The following is a 20267-nucleotide window of genomic DNA, read 5'->3' as shown; positions in this document are numbered from 1 at the left end:
AGCTAGGTAAAATACTCAATTCAAGACACAGGCTCCATGGTTTCTGATATCAAAATAGAGTGATTTATTTGAGACACTGAATGACTTCAAAGTTTTGCCTTGGAAACAGGTGATCGCACCCTGGACCAGGGTGTGAGAGAGACAGTAGCTGTCACAGCACTTATTCCATACTGGGCTCCTCAGCATGCCAAGAATGGCCACCAACCCACAGCCCAATTCTCAGTCTGACACAGACAATAATGGCTCTCAGCAAATGAAAAACAATGAACCACCCATTAACATCCAATTGTGACTTTAAAAAAAGAGAGAGAGAAAAAAAGACAAAAATAAATTGGCCCTTTACTTTCAGCAAAATCTGAACATTTTCTGAACCTGCCATTACAAAAAGTGCACTTCACGTTGCTTTAGTTGAAGTTGACTGAAAGGAACCAGAAAAAAAAGGCAAACCAAAGTGATGGCGTTAGTTATACTGTCTTTTACATTAGATCCAAGTATCTAGAGGGAGGCAGACTTACTGCACACCGCTGAAGCTTAGCCCACAACACAGGTATTTGAAATCTGATCAGCGAGAAGCATTCAGCGGGACTGAACAAGACCAAACATAGCTTCTTTTTTTTAACCAACAGCAGGACTTTTGCTTGACCTCCACCTTCTAGTCAAAATGTGCTCTGAATTTTCAGTAGACTGAACAGAGGAAAGTGCCAAAGAGAAACCATGGTAATGCTAATCAAGCTGTAGTAGGTCTCGCAGGTAGGGTTTTGTTGTTGATACTCTGATGTCCTGTTCCACATGCCACACCATCTTAAAGCAGCAAACCAAACAGGAGAATGTGATGATTGTTCACTCCCACATTGTTGACCAGAAAATTCCCTGAATGCAGGTAATGAGATGCACATTTCTTCCATGGCTTTCAGTGATCAATAGAGGAGAGCAATGTTACTCAACACATCTGTCTCAATGCCATTTGTGACTCACTGGGAGGGGTGAAAAAAAAAAAAAACATGACGCACTGGATATGATTGGTCCTAGTTGAAAAAGACTGTATTAAAAGAAGCTGGTGAGACATGCACTTCATTTAAAAAGAGGTCTCGTAACGCATTATCAGCGAAGAAATTGTGACAGCTCTAGCCATTAATGAGCTCCTACAGGATGGCAATAAAGAGTACTGTATATAAACATATATACACAGTATATAAGTCTGTGTATTAATCTAATTTACATATCTTTACATTCTTTAAATTTACATCCAAAAAGGGAGAATATTCTCTTTGTAAACCACATTTTTCACATCTTGTCCACAAAATGACATTTTCTAATCTCGAGTGAATGGAGCAGGTCATTTTAGGAGATTAGGACTATTTCTTGGCAGGTTTTTCCTTTTGTCGACCTGATGTTAAACGTGAGCTAAGAACTACCTTGTAGCGGCACATTCAGTGTTGACTTTCAAAAGTCCATCTGTGGAAAATAGTCCAAAAAAAGCAAGAAGTAATCTTGAAACAAACTATTCTCCACTGAGGAGAAGTTAAGCACCCTGTCGACAGACAATACCAGCGCTTCAGTATGGATGTTACTTTTCTCATGTCACTAGTTAGTTTGTTTGGACATGAAGTAACATTTGCACAAAGGAATTGTAAAACCACAACCTTTCTTTCATAATTTGTTGCCTTTTGCAGCCAAACACATGAATCATTAACACTTCTCTCTTTCTGTAAAACTCATCTTTGTGTTTCCAAGCCTTACAACGCGATAACAGCTGGACCAGTGGCCCGGAGGGATCACAGCACTTCCTCATTACAACCCTTTAAAAACACGGATGCACCCAGGGAGTTGGATTCAGTCCAGTCTTGGGGATCTCTTAACCAGCTTCCATTGTCTCAAACAGGCATATCACAAAACACACATCAACACACTGTAAGGTGCACTGAATTCAGTTGGTGCTGGCTCCTCAGAAGCTGCTGCAGTCATCTGGTTTTTACTTCTGTGAGGGTTTTGTTTCAGTCCACCTTATCAGCTCTTCTTGAGCAATGAGAGTGTGTTTGCTGATGTCAGAAGAAGGCAACTTGCTGCACGTTCCAGGATTTACGATCAAAGTCTCAAGTCAGCTATTTTCGGAGATCAAGAACACATACCTAGAAGGTAGAGCATTAGGTAACATTAATAATACATTTCGAAGCAACATGTCTTTGGCATTTACTACAGAAGATTGAAAAATTAAAAAGCTGCACACATTAAAAAAAAGATATAGTTGGAAATTAAGTCAAAACAATCTCTCTGGCTTACCGAGCCGTCTGATGCACTGGCACCAACTTTGTCCCCGGTGCTGTTCCAGCATACCTCGAAAATACCACCAGTACCCCTGTAGCTGTGCACCAAGGCTCCAGTCTAAAACAACAGGACAAACAAATAAATTACCAACTCTGTAAACTGAGATTTTGCAGCTACAACAAATCTTCTCTCCTGTGCTGTCAGTAGCAGTATAAATTCCAGTCTGACGCTTACCGTGGTGTTCCAAATGTGGACACACTTATCGAAGGAGCCACTGGCCAGGTGTTTGCCATCAGGGCTGAAAGCCACACTGTAGACAGGTTCCTGGTGTTTGGTCAGCGTGTGAATACAAACGCCTCGCTCAACATCCCACAGTCGCACTGTCGAGTCGAAAGAGGCACTGTGGGCATGGGACAGACAAAGAGCGCACAAAGAAAACATGAGACCAGTGCCAAGGGGTCGTGATCATCTGTTTTTGTAACATTAAAGATGTTAGACAGATTGATTGTCATTATTTGTGTTGAATGTCTGGTTCTAAGCAATTTCAAAATGCTAACATGTCAACCTCCTATATGAAACATCTTGGAAACACAAACCACAAACACAAATCACTGCCTCATTAAGGAGAAAAACTACACAAAAGGATCACGTTTTGGCACAGTGCAAATAAGAAATGTGTGAACTTAAAAAAAGGGAGTGTCAAACTGTGGACACTTGTGACAAAAAGACTGATTTCAATTAACACATCACAAAGAAGCTACAGTGTATCACCAGACTATAAATAGGCAGGGCTAGTCACCTATGGGTGGCAAGAAATAAGAGTGAACTTCAGAAAGGAGGGAGCAAAACTGAAGTCAATTAAAAATGTGAGCCATGCGTCCTGATCAGCGATGACATTTACTTAAGATTATGAAGTTTCATAGGAGCTGTGGTGAAAATGGCAGTTTTATCCCCAGTGTGAATTACAGGCAGGTATGCTGGGTTGTCAGCAAGGGCTGTAAATTCCTGTGGTATTTGAAGTACAACATTTAAGCATGCATGCACATCTGGGTCAGGGTGTAAGGCTGTGGGCCACTGACATTTACTAGCACTGGGATTTTGCCTGAAACATGGTTTCTTCTGAATGCCAGGCTATGACAAGTGTCCCCTTCCCAAACATAAATTTAAACCCACATATACAGAGTTTGTTCTGCACAATGTCTGAGCAACTGTATGTGGTTGCACCGTATGATCTTGAATGTGAGCTAGGAGTGAGCGATTCTCCACCTGGCGAGCATGATGTTGGAGTTAGGGTTGTTTGTGCCAGGGCCTGTGGGACTCCACTTGATGGTGTAGATCTCTTTACTGTGAGCCTGGAGGTCGTGGACACAGGACTCCTGCTTCATACTCCAAATCTGTGTGTGAAGGAAACAGCAACAGAAAAATATGACTGAATACACAACACTACTCAGGATCATTCTCTTTAACCGGTGACAGTGAGGACTGGTCTTACCTTTAATGTCATGTCATCTGAACAGGACGCAAGCAGCATACCTGATGGATCCCACTTAATGGCATTAACTTCATTCTGCAAAACACAAAATTTGTTAGCATGACTATTAATGGGAGTAAGCATGGTTATAGTGTCAGATAAGGTCAGAAGAGCAGCATGGAAACAGCTGCTTACCGTGTGGCCCTGGAAGGTCTTGAGGGGCCGGTCGCTGCCAAGTCGACATACGTGGATGCACATGTCTGTGCTACAGGAGGCAAAGGTGGTGTTGTTCTGCCAGTCAACATCCAGAGCTGGGGCTGAGGAATATTTTAATGCAAAGATCCACACTTATTAAAAGGTTATGAGTTTTATGAGCCCATAACATGAGCATAACTGAGCCAGAAACATGCATGCATCGTGTTAATTGTTTTCCTGTTCTGGATAGTGGCGGTGGTGAACTTGTTTTACCTGAGTGAAAAGGGAACTGCTGCTTGGCTTCTCCTGTGTGTGCATCCCAAATGATTGTCGTCTGGAAAATGAAATGAAGCATTTCAAACGACAAACGAAACATTTCTAAATGTATCATTGCAAAGAATGGGGCATATTTAATGTACTCTAATTGACTACCAGGGCTTGAAATTAATACCCACTGTCCCATGAAATATACTTGATGAAAAATATAATTGATGCAGCTAGTGTTACTACTTGTATATTCTATATAAAATGTATACAAATTCAATTTAGTTTAATTTAATTAATTAATTTGTATTCGATTATATCTGGTTACAGGCTACAATGATGCTATGATATAATAAGTAATATTAAGTAAGATATGGCAAATAATTGCAGGGTTCTCGCTCACTAAGTCTCTTGAGTTTATACTGAAAAGAATATTTACTGATAGCAGTGCTGTTATTGTATATGGATACTGGGAAAATGATATGTTACAGATTTACATTCTGGCTGGTGAGCCCAAAAGAGTTAATGTCAAGTCCTAAGACTGATAAAGAGACAAAAAAACATGAGGATATTATTATTATTGAAAGACACAAATCCATGCTTTGGGAGCTTTATGAAATACCTTATCTACGCCAGCACTGAGAATAGAATTCCCTTTCTTGTTCCACTTGAGTGCAAATATGGGCCCTTTGTGCTGCCCCAAGGTGCTTGCCAGATTTCCTAAAGGATAAGAGCCATATCCATTTCTTTTAGAGAAGATCCTTCAAAAATTTGTCAATTGTCATTGTTAAAGACAGAGGAAACAACACTGTACTGGAGTGATGAAAGACATACCATCCTTTGTCCATATCCTGGCAAATCCATCATATGAGCCGGTTGCGAGGAGAGTTCCATCACTCTGTTTAATGGAAAGATAACAAAAAGTGTTACTTAACTGTCCTCAGCTGCACAATCTGCACATGGTAAAAGTACAAGAGTAGAGATGTGGGTGGAAGTTTGGGGACCTACATTCCAGTCTAGTGAGGTGACGTCTTTGTTGCTGGGGACATCCTGGCCACCTTCTCGGATACAGTGGCGCAGCACCAGCTGGGTGGAGTTGGAGTTATTATTCTCGTTCAGGTTCCAGATCCTGGCGGTGGAGTCCCCCGAGCTGAACAGAATACCAACGCAGCAGGAGGGGGTCAAAAGATTGTTGGAATATAAGCTGTCAGCGAGGGTTCTTATGAAGCCATTTATCTTTCAAAATAAAAGCCAAAGCGTGCATACAATATAGTATGATTCATCCTGCGATCTGTTTCAGCACAGACTCACCCTGAGGCCAGCAGATCGCTGACAGGGTTCCAGGCACAGATGAACACTTCAGACTCGTGGCCTCGGAGAACTGTGGCTTTACTGGCTGGTATCGCAACATCTACATCCATCTCCATGGGCTCACTGTGGTTATCTGAGAAGAGTGGATGCACACACAGATGGACGCATACACATGCACATATTTATATATGCATCAATACACACATGCAAACACCCATATGCCTTTACTCATCAGAAGGCTATGGAGTAATATAAATAAGCTGCTGATGAATTCATCTAAAATGTATATTAATTGTTACCAATTGTTTAAGAAGTTGAAGTGTTACCTTTAAATAACAGAGAGGGATCAAAGAAAAACAATAATGTACTTTGGATGGTATAAGCCAGTGTTATTTTTATTTATCTCAGTCTGAAAAACTGACCCACTTGGTGTGCACACAGTAATAACAGTATAATGAAAACCATGTTGCACTAATGGATGCAGCATTTAAAATAGGAAAGACTTGGTAAGCTTTCATTTCTTTTCTACCTTGTATAATCCTCCCCGTATCCTCAGACAGCAAAACCTTACTCACACCAAACTCTTCCTATTGCCATTCACACCTTCTAATTAAATTCCTAGGGGGGATACATTGACACAAACATCCACTCCTCTTCCCCTTGTCAAGAGCTCCACCTGATCTACACTTCTCTAGTTTCACTCGCAGAAGAAGGTAAACAGCTGCTGATGATATCACATTCTGTTAAAACCACACAGCTGTTACTGTTTCTGTGTGTAAAAACTGCACATGCAGAATCAACGTTATTATTCTGCCACTGCCATGATAATTTGAATTTTTAAGTGAGTAAAGAAACAAAATATGGTGACTACACATAAGAATAAGAAAGCTTTTTTATATAATTTCATTATTTTATACTGGGATAAAAGATATTTTTTTCACTTGTGAGCCTTCACAATGGGAGATTGAATTCTTGTTAGCCCTTTTCTTTTCACCCCTCCTGATTCCCACTTTACCACATAATTACTTAATGCAGACTATGCCAGTTCCTGCTATAGGACAGTGGAGACATCCATTTTTAAAAGATTGAACTTACTCATGTTGTGAGTGCCGTTCTCCTCCCCATTGACAGTGGCTTCTCCGTTCTTTGGTATATTAGACTGGTTTCCAGAGGTTGAAGCTGCCATGGCACCAGCCGCCTGCTGCTGGGCTAACTTGTCGCGAAAGGCCTGCTGCCGCGTCTGCACCACATCTGGCATCACTGCGTCAATGAGCGACAGCGACTCGATTGGCCGACCATCGAACACTGTGCCATCCTGTCAGGACAACGGCGGTAAGTAACACATCATGAGGTGGTGTGATTTTAATTAGGGACTGTCTAGAGTTGTGTTTCTTGATAATGATCAATGATCAAGGTGGAGAGTGTTCTCTAATTAGTATTTCTCTACAAACATTTTTTAGTGTTTCTTCTGGTATAACAATGACCAAAGTCTGGCCTTTGTATCATTTGGCAATAGAAAACATATGTCAGTAAAGTCAGTAAAAGCAGGTCCCTGCCCTCACCTCATTGATGCTGATTTCTGCCTCCACATACTGAAGACCTTTCTGCAGGATGGAGATGAGGGCTGCAGGGGGCACTAGTGTTCCATTGATGTTAGACTGGCTGATGTGGCTCTCAATGCCAAAGGTGAATGCTGAGTGGGAGAAACCTGAAAACAAAACACCATTCACATTCATTAACGAGAGAGTGCCAAGCACAAGATGTGCACAAACACAGCACACATATTCAAAGAATAGTCTTGCCTGATCCAAACAAAGCTAACAATAATTGAATACAAAAACCAAATGGTGTAACAAGTATGACATTTGAGAGTATAATAAAGCATGCCAATGTCAACGTTGGCCTCTGAGACTGCTAGTAGCTTGTATTCTGCCAGATGGTTTCAGAGGCAGTCTACAGTAAACAGTAATAAAACACAACAGCTAGAATTTGAATCATTGATCGAAATCCTCTCAAAGAATAAGGCATGTTGACGTCTGAGGATCAGGGACACCCACAATAAAGGTGGTAATTATCTGTTTATTTCTATGCACTATAAGCTAAGGAAAAAAAATCCTTGGTGTAAGTGAGCATAAAATGTTTGACGGTGCATGACATAAAAATAATAGTATTTTATGAGCTTTGTTTTTAGGAATTATTTAGCATGATAATTGCATTGTCTAGACAATGGTGAAATGAGTGTGCAAATCCCTGCAATACTAAAAAATATTGGCAATGAATGCATCAAGTGTAAATAAATTCATTTATTTTCAGCATAAAACAGTATCATTGTGTTTAGCAAATATCAGTGAGACAAACCTGATTCTTGGAGGTATCTGTACACCAAGAAGTTCACTTCGTCACTGGTAATACTCATCTTAGCCCAATGAAAGGGAGGAGGTATGTTGGAAGGCTGGGCTCACTCCTGAAAATATAATCAAAAATGGGAATTAAAATTAACATTTAGGTCTACTAGTGTTGCATATGGCATATTCTAACAAATTACATCTCTATTACATTCCTATAAAAATAGATAATAATTTTGCACACTGCACAAATCCACCCTGGTCCTTGTTTAGTGACACAGTCATGGGCTGATTTTAATAGAACATTTTAATAGACACACAAAAACACACACACAATGGACAGTCCTGCCTTACAACCTCTCTTAGTACATGCTCTTGTCTTGCCCATTGCTGCATGATTCCTTCAACTGACAATGTCAATATCTGGGTCACTTAACCTATGAATCCAGGTCTAGCACTGAATGTAAGTATTTCCAGCCTCTCTTCTCTGGCCCTAATGGGAGTGTCTATATCCATTTGGCTTCCACTGAGAACTGAATGGTGTTTCCCATTAGTGACCCGGCCAACCATCTAGATGGAAAGAGCCCTGATGAAGCAGTAAGGATATTAAATGCCAGTCTACTGCCCATCTAGTGAATTACAGTAGAGACCATGGGGCTAATTATTCATAGCAGCCAGCCTGACCTTCCCCTCTGAGTTATTCTCAACAAATAGAGGTGTTTAACAGAGCTTATGTTAACATTTCAACTGAGACTGTCTCAAAACTGAAGGGAGCTGAAGAAACAAAAAATACAATTATGTTTTATATTCCATCAAGTTTTTGTCCTCAGGCTATTGAACGCTGCAAGAATACTGTAGAATTTATCGTTTTCCATTGACTAATGCATACACTTTATAAAAGCAGGGTAAATAGAGCTGGAATGTGATTACTTATTTACCCACAAACATGATGTGAACATACACAAATGTACAGTAAATACAATAAGCAAGAGAATGGCTTGTAAGCAGGTTAAAGTAAGGAAAAATGCTTAGCAAAAGAAACAACCTGACTCATGCCATAAAAAAATAACTATTTCCTGCTCTCCCACTGGGACATAAAGGGACAGACACTCTGCTGAGAATAAAAAGAGAAATAAAGGGGGATGGTGTCAGGTATGAAGACTGTATGGCTGTCCAACTCTCATTCCAAACACTGCCCAAGCCCACTCAAGTTTCTCTTTGGTAGCATAGCAACAAGAGCGATCGAGCAAAATAGACAGAGAATGGTGTTGTCCCAATTACCACTGGGCATACAGCCAGAGGGGTTGAACATGTTACTCAACATGAATTATTCACTTTCACCTTGGTATATTCTTTCAGATACAGTCTACCTTTATTGTACCACAGCAGACGTACTGAGAGATGGAATTATAACAACCTCTGAAACTGGTGCAGCCACAATGTGATGTGTCATTTATTTTTTCCTAACAGAAGAAGAGGTGCTATGAAGTAACACCTAGAGTAAAACAAATCCTGCAACAACTGCAGAAAATATCTCATAGAAATATTACTAAACACAAACATTCTCATTATCATTTATGACAAACAAATTACACTCAAATGGCAAAGGCTCTTTGCTGCTTTCTTCCAAAAAGAAATTTAAACTTGTCTACCTTACCCATTATACCCTGCTTTGACCACTGACACCATGTTTCTCTTAAGCTAATTAGCTTACATATGGGACTAGGCAGGGCTAGCCACATCAAAGCAAGGCAGCCACTGCACCCAAGGCCACTACAGCTACATACCAAACAACTGGAAACGTAATTAACAGGCAGCCTAGAGGGGCTTTGGTCCCATTGGTGCAGAGCTGGAGCAATAATCCCTCTATCAGATGGGCCCATGATGCCACCATCCATTATAAAACTCCCTGGGCATCCAAGCCTCCTTTGACCAAACATTGTGCCGTCCAGGAAACCAGACAATATCCTAACCTCTGCCATGGTTACAGTTTATCCACTGGTGATAAGTGAAGTCAACATCTGAAGATAATATTTCCTCTGAAAAAAGACATCACAAAGGAATAAAAACACTTGCTTATAAGGCTGTGACTATAAAAGCAGTGTTTTCACAGCACAGATTAACCTCACAGGGGTAAGAGATATATACTGTAAACAAAATATTAACATTCAGATATTAAAACCACACATTCTTTATCATTGTTACTGTCATAGGGTGGGCAAAATGTTAGAAACACCTCAGTTTAATAGAATTGTTGTCTGAAATAGAAAAACTGGACATTATATATCAAAATGTGGATTGAGTTTGAATTTGTTCACATAAATTACATGCCAGTTCAAATTCATTCAAACTTACATTTTTGGAAAAATGACAGCCTTAATGAGTTCCCCACACAACAACTGTTCCACATGGCTTATGTTGCTATGGCAATGTATCACGCTGAACAGTATTAAGGTAACAGAAATCCCAAAGCCATTAACTGAATATTTGAGCCAGATGAGCCCCAGCCTGGAAATACTACATAGCAGCTTCACTACATTCAACCCTGCACAACACCAAACTGAAGGAGTATTTGTACTGTTTGCCGACAGAGTATCAATACATCTGTGGAATAAAACTGGATTATGTGTTACATGCCCCAAAATAACCTAAATCAATTCAATCCCATCTGTCTTGATTCTCGCTGTGTGTGTTAATTAAACAAGGCCAAGAAGCTTTTTAACATTACATATCTGTCCAAAGCCACAGTTGTAACAATAAAATATCTGTCAATTGAAAATTAATTTGCACAGCATCCAAATAAATGTGTTTTTGTCTTTCTCCTTACAAAGCTTTGTGTTAAAAGACCCCGCCAAACGCACAGGTTTCTCCTTTGACAGGTTTCTCCTTGCACTGTTGTTAAGTTGTCATTCTCAAAACTAGCCGATTAGACAAATGACCTGTCAATCATCCAGAAATGAGCTATTTTTGCGATGAGAAAAAGCTGTCACAACAGATTCAGTGACCAAGCCCAGAGACAAAGATGTCAACATTTAAGTCTAAAACCAACAGTCACTGAAGCATTTCTAAGAGGTATTCAAGAATTTTAATTAATATGTATTTAACATGTATTTAGCTGAAGAGCAGGCAGGCAACAGGTAAGACAGACGACTGAAAATCCTAAATGGTAAATGATGCTATGGTCATCAGGCTCGCTGCAGTATGTGTTCAGTATATACATTTGCTTGTAGTTTATATTTACAAAATCCAACACAGATGCAGTTGAGCAATGCGGCTACATTGTTTCACTAACTATTTTGTTCATGCGTTTGTATTTTAAACTGTCATCAGAGATTCACATCTGATGAGGGCATTGAAATACAAATGTTAATTAAGGCTAATCAGATGTATTAGATAAGACCAAGGGTGATTATTAATTTATAAAATATCTGAGCTGATGCCAAGCAATAAATTTGTGCACATTCCAAGGATTATATGACAGCACGTTGAGACTGTACAAATTTTGCTTTAGACTTAAAAGAAAGGAAACAGTGTCTGAGGATAGACTTTAAGATACATTAATATTTTGTTAGTAGCAATATGGGAGGTTGAATGTGGAGGGAGCATGCTGGGAACATGAATTATCATTCACTGTATACCAGTTTAGAGATTAATTTAATTCTCAGGCCTTTACATTGCCACGAATGAACAATTTGATAATTTAACTATATACAGAATATATACAGAAATAAAATAGTATTTGTGAAGCTTTAAGCTACCAAGGTTAAAATATGCCACTGCAAATAATTCCTTGCACACTGCTCAGGCTTGTCATGTGAAATCATCCATTCATCACAGAAATCAAATAAAATACTTTTTGAACATAAACATTTGAGTGCTGAAGTAAAAGAGTAATGAGAACAACACAACCAGCCATCTCCTACATATGCAGGTTTGAAAAGAATGATGTTAAAAACCAGCATACCAGGGACCCCATTTTCTCCTGAACAGTCACCTCCTGACAGATGTGCAAACAAGACCTGGAAACAGCAGCCATTTTCTCTTGAACTGCTCTGCTGAGTAAAACCCGCCTTTGAAGCTTCTGGTTGGGCTGCAGTCTTGAGGGGGGAGGGGAGTGAGAGAGATAAGAGTGGGGGAGGGGAGTAAGTGAGGGGGATGGTGGAATGGGAGCAGGGTGGTAAATAATGATCCCCACATAGGTAATCACAACAACCATTCGAACATTATTCTTTGCCTCCCTCAATGAGTCACTTAGAGGCAGCCAATGTAGGTCGGCGCACAGTGGGGGTTGGTAGCCTTCAGTCTCTAGGGGAAACACTTCTCCCACGCTTCCTATGGGTGGCAACACTTAAAATGTTTACCTGTTGTGGCCAACTGTGTGCCAAGATAAACAACAGTGTGCAGGTTTTCATTCCAACCAAAGACTCCACCCACTGACTAATAGACTTTTTTTTTTTTTAGACAAGATGAACTCGTACATTATCTGCTAAAGTGATCAGTTGGAATGAAAACCTGGAGACTGTTGACTCTCCATGGCATATGGCCAGCCACCTCTAGAACCACTAGGCCTAGCCTACTGGTTCTTGCAGCAGTTAACAATCAAGGAAGTCATCAGGGTAACACATTAGCGCAAATACAGCTGCTGATACTGCAAACATGCCCAAGTGCTGTGATCCTCACATGATCTACAATAGGCCAAATCTTTGATATACACCTTGACAGATTTGCAGCAATTTGAGCATTTCTGGTGTTTTTCCCTTTCAAGAGAGAACTGCACATTCACAGGTACAACCATCAATTATATTTTCTCTCTAGGGAATGAATGGGGGATGGTGACAGACAACGAAGATCACTGAAAGGATTCATCATGATGGCTGCTAATCGGGGGCGTCAGGACCTAAGATCCACCCTCATGCTGAACCCATTAGAATCAAATAAAAATGACAACTCCCACTTGCCCATTGGTGCCATTTAGCATTCTCAGTAGAAACAAAAGGATATCATCATCCTTACAATTGTTCAAAGAAAAGAACCCATGGGCTTATTTCCCTATAAATGTGGACAATACATTACTCAAAGGAACAACTGCAAACAAAATGACATATGTGTAAAGGAGCCATTTTACACAGCTGCCTCCTTAGTACAAGAGATGCGTTATAGGATCTTATAAGCCGTAAAACTAATGGATGCATTATTCCAACTGGACTTCCTGCACAGTGTCGCATCCTGTACCTTAGCAACATGCCCACACCAACATAGACCCTTGCAGTTTTTCACCTCAGTGATATTTTTAGTCTGTACAACAGGTAATCAGGCAGTTTTTGAGTATCTTAATCAAAGGTGTAGCATTTTAGATCACATTCAAATGAATTGATACTGGAATAGTCACATCAGAAATTTGGGTGGAGACAGTAGGTCTTGATGCATATATCATTAAGACCTTATTATGACAGTCTTAGTTAAAAAATATAGTATGTTGTAGGGCTTATGAAATAAATCTGATTATTGACCATCTACATGTTAAGACTGTTTTTATAGTAACCAGGTTATAGCATGTCAGCACTTTGTCTGATTTCCTGCTTTAATCTTGACTCTCCAAATGGCCTGGTTTCATATGTGCATGTAAGCACACAGAGAACCAGCCGCTGTAGGGCATGCATGTGCATATGCCTGTGTGGGGGTGGGTGGCAAGTAAATACTTTGTGTGGAGGAGATTGTGGGAATAAAAGAATAAAGCAGCTTCATAGACATTCATTGTCATTTGTGACTTAAAAGACAACAATCCCCTAAAAATTCTGAACTTGCATTGATATGACTACATGTATAGATAAAAATTATACAACACAGTTTATTGCTCTGTTTTAACCCATCAATGACACAAAGACAAGTTTGTAAAATGTCAAATCTAGGCCAGTGCATACTTTTTATCTTCATGAAATAGCCACAAGTTCCTGTGTATTGCATCTGAAATTGAGACTAAATGAGCTGAGCTTTCGACTGTGTTGACATACATTCAACAGGACCATTGTCTCCACCACTGACAGGAACTGAAACTATTACATCTTTATGGGAACATACAGTATGTCTTAACAGGCTTTTATGTAAGCACTGTTTCATTGAGGGAAAAACAGGATTCTATCATTTTAGTCATTTTTATTTAGCAGAATGAATGCATATTTCTCCATTCATTTAATTTAAAGAAAGAACTAAATGTCCTTGAGATTGTAAGTCAGCATAAAGGCCTCTGCCAGGCAATTCTCTTTTTCAGCAAAATGAGGATTGCACAAATAAGCTGTAAGCACAGCGACAAACCAGTGTGGGCAATACAAGTGTTGCTATGGTGACCAGAGGATCTTGCTTCTCTGTCAACAGCTGCTCATGCCACCCTAAATACCCCCCACTCTCCTTGAGCTTTCCTTCCATCTGACATCAGGGTCAAACAAACAAAGCAGACAAGTGAGCTGAAATACTGATCTTCATTCTAAGACATCACTCAACTTACTCTTTACCTCGCATTTACACAGCACAACACTGATACTACACACCAAGGATTCCCCTTCATAGTGTGTTTCCTCTAAACTCCTGCTGAGCAATTAATTTCACATACAGAATAAAAGTTTGGAAATGTTTCCAATTTCTTATTGTAACTAGACAGAATTCAGAGTGTACACGAGGCAGCACAGTAATCTGAATGTCATTTTTAAAAGAAAATGTAGAGAAGTTTTAAATCTGCATCAGTATTTGGATCATGAAAATACACACACAATTAAGAATCATGGGATACCGATGCCAGATGCTTAACCATGCTTATTCTCTTCTTCCTTGGCCCATTAATGGCCTCACTTAATAAAGACACAGTACAAGACCAAAAATGTGGTCTTCTTGGGAGGCACTAAATACACCATTAATCACCTGTAATGAAAACTGACCTTGTAATACTTCACACTGCACAGGTAAAGAAACACTATACATATAAAATGTAAGGATGGAACAATAATAAATGATACACCTGTCTTTATAGTGCCTGGATTAGATGCATGCACTACATTTGTCCAAAAAAATGTAAAGTTTGTCTTTTGTTCATGTTCACCACCGGTAGGACCAGTCTATGGTATGATGTTGACAAGTTTTGTACTACAAGGAAGAGGAAATTACAAACTATGCTGGAATTTACAAAGTATGTAGCAGCAAACTTGAAACTTTCACTGGCATTCTACAGATGGTTGTTTCGTTTCCGGAGCAGTGTGTTTAAAGCCACAATTCATGGTTTTCCTGGCTGCCTGGCCAGAGCTGTAGACAGATAACTAATGAATACATTGAGAACAGAACACCACAAAAACCTAATCTGTGCAATGTTTTCCTTGCCTTTCATAGTGAAATTACTGAATTCTATGCACAGTTTAGCAATATGCAAACAGTTGCGTAAAGACTGAGAAAAAGAGATACTAAGAGGAGGCTTCAAACCTTGCTCTCTCACAGTCATGCACCTGGTCAATCACTGCATAAAAATTGGGTGTGAATGCTGGGACTGGTGGCTTCAGAGAGTTGCCAAAATTGTTGGATGTACCTTACAGTTGGAGCACTTCTATGACTTGTATGGGCATGAAAAGATGGAACAACTGCATTATAAAATATCTGGTTCTTTGATAAAAAGTTAAAGGTACAAACCAGTGTACATAAAAAGTATGACAAGTTAATTACAACTCTCAGTGGTACCAAACATCCCATACTAGAGCTTCAAATTCTGTTAAATGTGCTGATATCAGTGGGTGTGAGCTAAAGACAAAGGTGCTGAGAAAATCTTCTGAATTTAGTAAAAATGTAACTAATAATTTCATTTATTCATGAAAACTGTGAACCATGATATGACTTGAGACTTTTGACAATATGACGCTGTGAGGAGATGATTAATTCAAATATTGAATAATCATCCAGTCCCACCCACATTGCAGACAGTGTAGAAGTCTTTGCTTTGCTGTTCTCTTCATGTTTTTCTGAAAATATACGTTTCTTCACATTTACTGAACTGTGACACAAAGCAGTTGACAAAATAAGTTTATGTGGCCGAATCAGTAGGGGGTGAAAAGACAGATGAAGTGAAAAAACAATATTCCCTTTGGTTAAAAAAAAGAAAAAAAGTTTCTCGCTCTGGCATGCATGTGCTTGCACAACTTCCTGAACAGTCATCCACCACCATTAATAGTGGCCCCAACACCTTTCTCAGGAAAATCTAGTTTAAAATTACAGACTGACTTCAAAGGCACACTAGAATAATGGCAACATAGATCCTAATCTTTTTCTACTTAATTTTTTTGTCAGTATTAATCAATGAGATTGCTTGTTTATTCTTGCAGACTGGCCTTTGTTTGTTTGTGCCTATTAACTGAGCATTACCTGACACAGACAGGCATTTGCTAAAAGCAATGAACATATTGTATTATATATAAAGAAGGAAACTGAATCATTAGCTATAATGGGTTCAGACACAATAGAAATAGAAGCCGATTAGCTGCTGAAACTGAAACAGTTGAATGTTTAACATACCCTTAAAGGCATGTGGCTTTGTCCTGCTTGTTTTAAATCAAATACAGACAAGGACAGAGTTGAGACACAACAGAAGCAAGTCCACACAGCAATAAACAGGGCCATCCTATATCCAAAATAAATCCAAAATAAATAACTATAGCCTTGAACTAGCCAGTACTTGTATAGGCATTATTTCAGAGTAACCACTTGCCTGCCAGTTGGCAGATAGCCTATGAGTGCTGCATGTCTCTTTTGGAGGCAGAGAATGGTTCACCTCCCCCCTTGGCCTATCATAAATAAATACTGCTACAGAAATATTTGGACAGCCCGATACAGAGCTTTGCAGCACCACAAGGCTGACATGGGCTTTCTCAAGGACTTCCTTGCCCTACTTATGAGCTGGGGATATGTTTCTGTTTTGAACACATAGTCTAACACCATGTACCATGGATTTCCTCTTGTATCCTCTGTATCTCAGTTCGCTGAGTCCACACTGGTCACATTTGAATGACTTATCAAAAATCAATTCATGAGCAATCAAGAGAAAAACAAGGAGTGATTACAAGCCATCACATGATTGAATTATGATTCTTAACATATCATAGGCCATCTGATTTTTTCCAAACCCAAGACCACAAACTGCACTGAATCCACAAACAATACACTTCTTCTCAAATCCTGTCACTGAACAAGAGGCAGGCAGACAATAACCTGTGAGCCAACAACATTATTCATTTATGCCCTTTGAGGTAACTGCGTCCATGAGAGGTAGCAATGACTTTAGACACTAACAATACCACATTTAGAAACCAATAAATGGAGACTGTTAAGTTGCCTGAGACATGTAATTAAGATATAATAAAACTCCTATTGTTCTTTTAATAGGCAGCACTAAACCTGTTTTTGTAATGACTGCAATTAGGGTTCACTACCAGCCCTCACCTCTGGTGACAAAACTGGTAAGGCAAGGCAGTATGGTTGAACTCAATCTCACAAAGTTAGCAGGAATGGCTTTGTGAGTCATATACGAAAAGGGGGAAAATATTAGCAAATTACATAAAATCATCAAGTGTGTGTTTGGTGTGATCCAATTCAATTTGTATACATTACATCAAACAAAACTCCTCAACCATCCAAAACAAGAACTTCAGTAACTCATTTAGCTAGCTCAATGTCCAGTTAATCAACAGTATTTTAGCTAATGCTCATATTAGGGCTGTGATATAATTAAAAGATGTCTATAGTTTCATATTATGCACTGTCAATTATTTTGTTGTGTCGCGAATCACACTCTTTGCGCTAATATTTTTAATCATTAGGACATTGCTACATGTTTTTCCACACAGCAGAGATACAGGCAGGAAATTTGCATGAAGGCAACACTTCACAGAGACACAAAGGCCAAACAAACACGAGGAGAGAGAGTTAGCTGGATATAACATGACCTATATCAGGATATGAGATTTTGTACGCACAGCTTTAGGTCGAAATGTGGGTTAAAATGTAATACTGAATAAGCAAAGATTGGTTCCACAATTTTGAAAAATTTAGCCAAATGTTTAAGTGACAAATATATGGTGTAAACTCTGACTCTGATCTATGAAATGCCTTGTGGTGTCAGTAAACTAGTTTATCTCTTCATTAACACACAGTGTCGTAAATAATTACAAAGTGTGTGAGAGGAAATGTATGAAAATACGATGGATTCCATGCGATAGAAACAGAACGATGTCAATTTGACAGTGAAATTTAGGATGAGGCTATATGGGTCATGTTCAGATTTATAAAAACATTTTATGTGTTTATTATTATTTGTTCTACCTTGATATTTTTTTAGAGAAAATGATGGCCCTATCACATAGTCATATCATCACAAAACATTTCCAGGGAGAGACACCCTTACACTCTGGCATATTATTTTGTTGTGTGTAAATCCAATGAACACCACAGATGTGGTTTACTCTGTGGCAATGCCATTAGTGAAGAGTAGTGAGTGTCATCCAGTTCATGTTCAATAGAATTATGACTATGCAAAAAAAAAAAAAAAAAACACCCCAAAGGATGGCAGCAGTAACCAAAATGTCAAATCAAGTCCAACAATATCACAATTCATCTTCTTTGTCAAAATGCCTCCATCTGATTTCAGGGGCTGAACAACAGTGACTGATGTCATGAACAAACAACATACAGCAGCCACTAGGTCAACAAGAAAATGGGGACATCGCTTTGGAATTAATTATTTGGGCCACTGAAGTAGAATCAGGTTAAGACAGCATCCACACAGCAGTGTATTATAGCTGATATTTCCATCTGAATCCTATTCATGTCTTGCTTTAACAGAGATAATGAACACTTTGATGCTCAGAGGCCAGGCGAGACATCTCGACTGTGTCTGTACATGCTGAATCAAATTATTCCATGAACTACAGAGAACAGTAAGGGCTGCTAAATTAGAAAAAAATTATAGGTCACACAACATTTCTTCATCTCTTTATAAAGCATAACTGTGTTATTAAGTGTTGTCCTCATGTCTCGCAAGTTTCTTTATATATAATAGTGCCAGTGTTGCACTTTAAGACAGTTACAGCTAATACAGACAGGAAACAGCTTGACATTGTAGTTATACAGTAACATGAACTGTCCCTTGACTACTGGTGGCAATGTCTAGTACAGTTGAATGTCCTTCCCCTCCCCCACTCATGCGCTTCCTAAGTCTGCAAGGGAATATAAATATGTATCATTCATATTTCTGCTTCAACAAAATTACTCAAACTGCACTGGTGCAACTTAATGTGGTCAAGGATTTCTACTGTGCTATTAAGGACAAAGTAGATATCCTAATTATTCGCTAAAATGGGACAACCCACAACCTGTAAAACTTGGTGTATTTTGTGAAGTAGTTCACAGCTCAGGCAACAAGGTTTAATGAGTGTGTGAAAAAGACACAACACATCATGAGAAAAGTAGGTTGTTTGGATAACTATCTAGAAGAGAGAAAAGGAGAAAATTAGAAGACAAGCAGAAATTTCAACACACGTGTGTGAGCCAATGGGTGACTAAGCTATGCCGGCAACCTCCTAATCAACGCCATAATCACCAATTTCTGAAAGTCGTTATCGTCTTCGCATAAAACCCACACACAAACACAAAAGCTGCCCTGAATGCAGTGCAGCCTGAACCATGCCACTCGACTTTTTTTACGGGCTTACCTTTTATTGTGAGAGTGAACTCGTGGTGTCCGCCGCCACCTCTTCCTCTTCCACAAGGAGAACCTCCAACTTCAGCAAGCTAGCAACGACTTTCCTCCCATTTTGCTTATCGTCATATTTCAAGTTCCGACCGCTGCTGTATGACTCACTGTCGGTTAATTCGGTTTGCTAACGAAGCGTATTCGCCCAGACACACACACACACACAACTGGCGATAAAGTTGGGGGGGGAAAAACCCGAGTTTCTGTGGCTGAGGCTGCAGGCTACTCTGAGGAGTTTCACCGTTCACTGAGGACAGGAGCGTAGAGACAGCAGCAGGCGCTGATCGGCAGCGGTAGAGAGACGTAGACAGAGTATAGGAGAGAGAGAGGTGGTGGGGGGGGAGGGGGTGAATGCTAACTGACCTTAAACCTGAATATTGAAAACATGAAAACACTAACGAGTTCTTAAGTTTATGTACTATTTATCAACAACTCTATATATTGTATACTTCACTGCCTTATTTGATTATGTGCTAAAATGACATCTATCTATCTCTACAATGGGAGTTCATCTTACATAAAGAGATAAATGTAAGCTCGTCCTAACAGTTTGAACGGCGGTGTGCCGTTACCACTGAACTACTGTATGTTACTATTGCTTAAATGCACGCCTAAAATGGAGCTGAGCTTGGTTCAGATT

General features: G+C 39.5%; 1 protein-coding gene across 2 annotated transcripts; it reads right to left on the bottom strand.

The window, feature by feature from the left end:
• Positions 1-40: 40 nt before the first annotated feature.
• On the bottom strand, positions 41-19949 carry tbl1x (transducin beta like 1 X-linked). Of its 2 annotated transcripts, none has more exons than XM_018703129.2 (15): positions 19587-19949; positions 7865-7970; positions 7069-7214; positions 6602-6821; positions 5507-5639; positions 5204-5345; positions 5030-5093; positions 4818-4915; positions 4205-4265; positions 3932-4053; positions 3758-3832; positions 3532-3659; positions 2500-2665; positions 2281-2382; positions 41-2129 (listed from the first exon to the last, which is right to left on the bottom strand). In XM_018703129.2, the coding sequence occupies exons 2-15, from the start codon at positions 7920-7922 to the stop codon at positions 2103-2105; spliced, it is 1542 nt and encodes a 513-aa protein (XP_018558645.1). In that variant the 5' UTR covers positions 7923-7970; positions 19587-19949; the 3' UTR covers positions 41-2102. The 2 variants fall into 2 exon arrangements, with proteins under 2 accessions (XP_018558645.1, XP_050926979.1); XM_051071022.1 differs by lacking the exon at positions 19587-19949 and adding an exon at positions 11816-11929.
• Between the last annotated feature and the right edge of the window lie 318 nt (positions 19950-20267).

Source organism: Lates calcarifer, linkage group LG1 (genome assembly GCF_001640805.2).
Source record: "Lates calcarifer isolate ASB-BC8 linkage group LG1, TLL_Latcal_v3, whole genome shotgun sequence".
NCBI classification, from domain to species: domain Eukaryota; kingdom Metazoa; phylum Chordata; class Actinopteri; family Centropomidae; genus Lates; species Lates calcarifer.
This window is presented reverse-complemented; position numbering and strand designations above follow the sequence as displayed.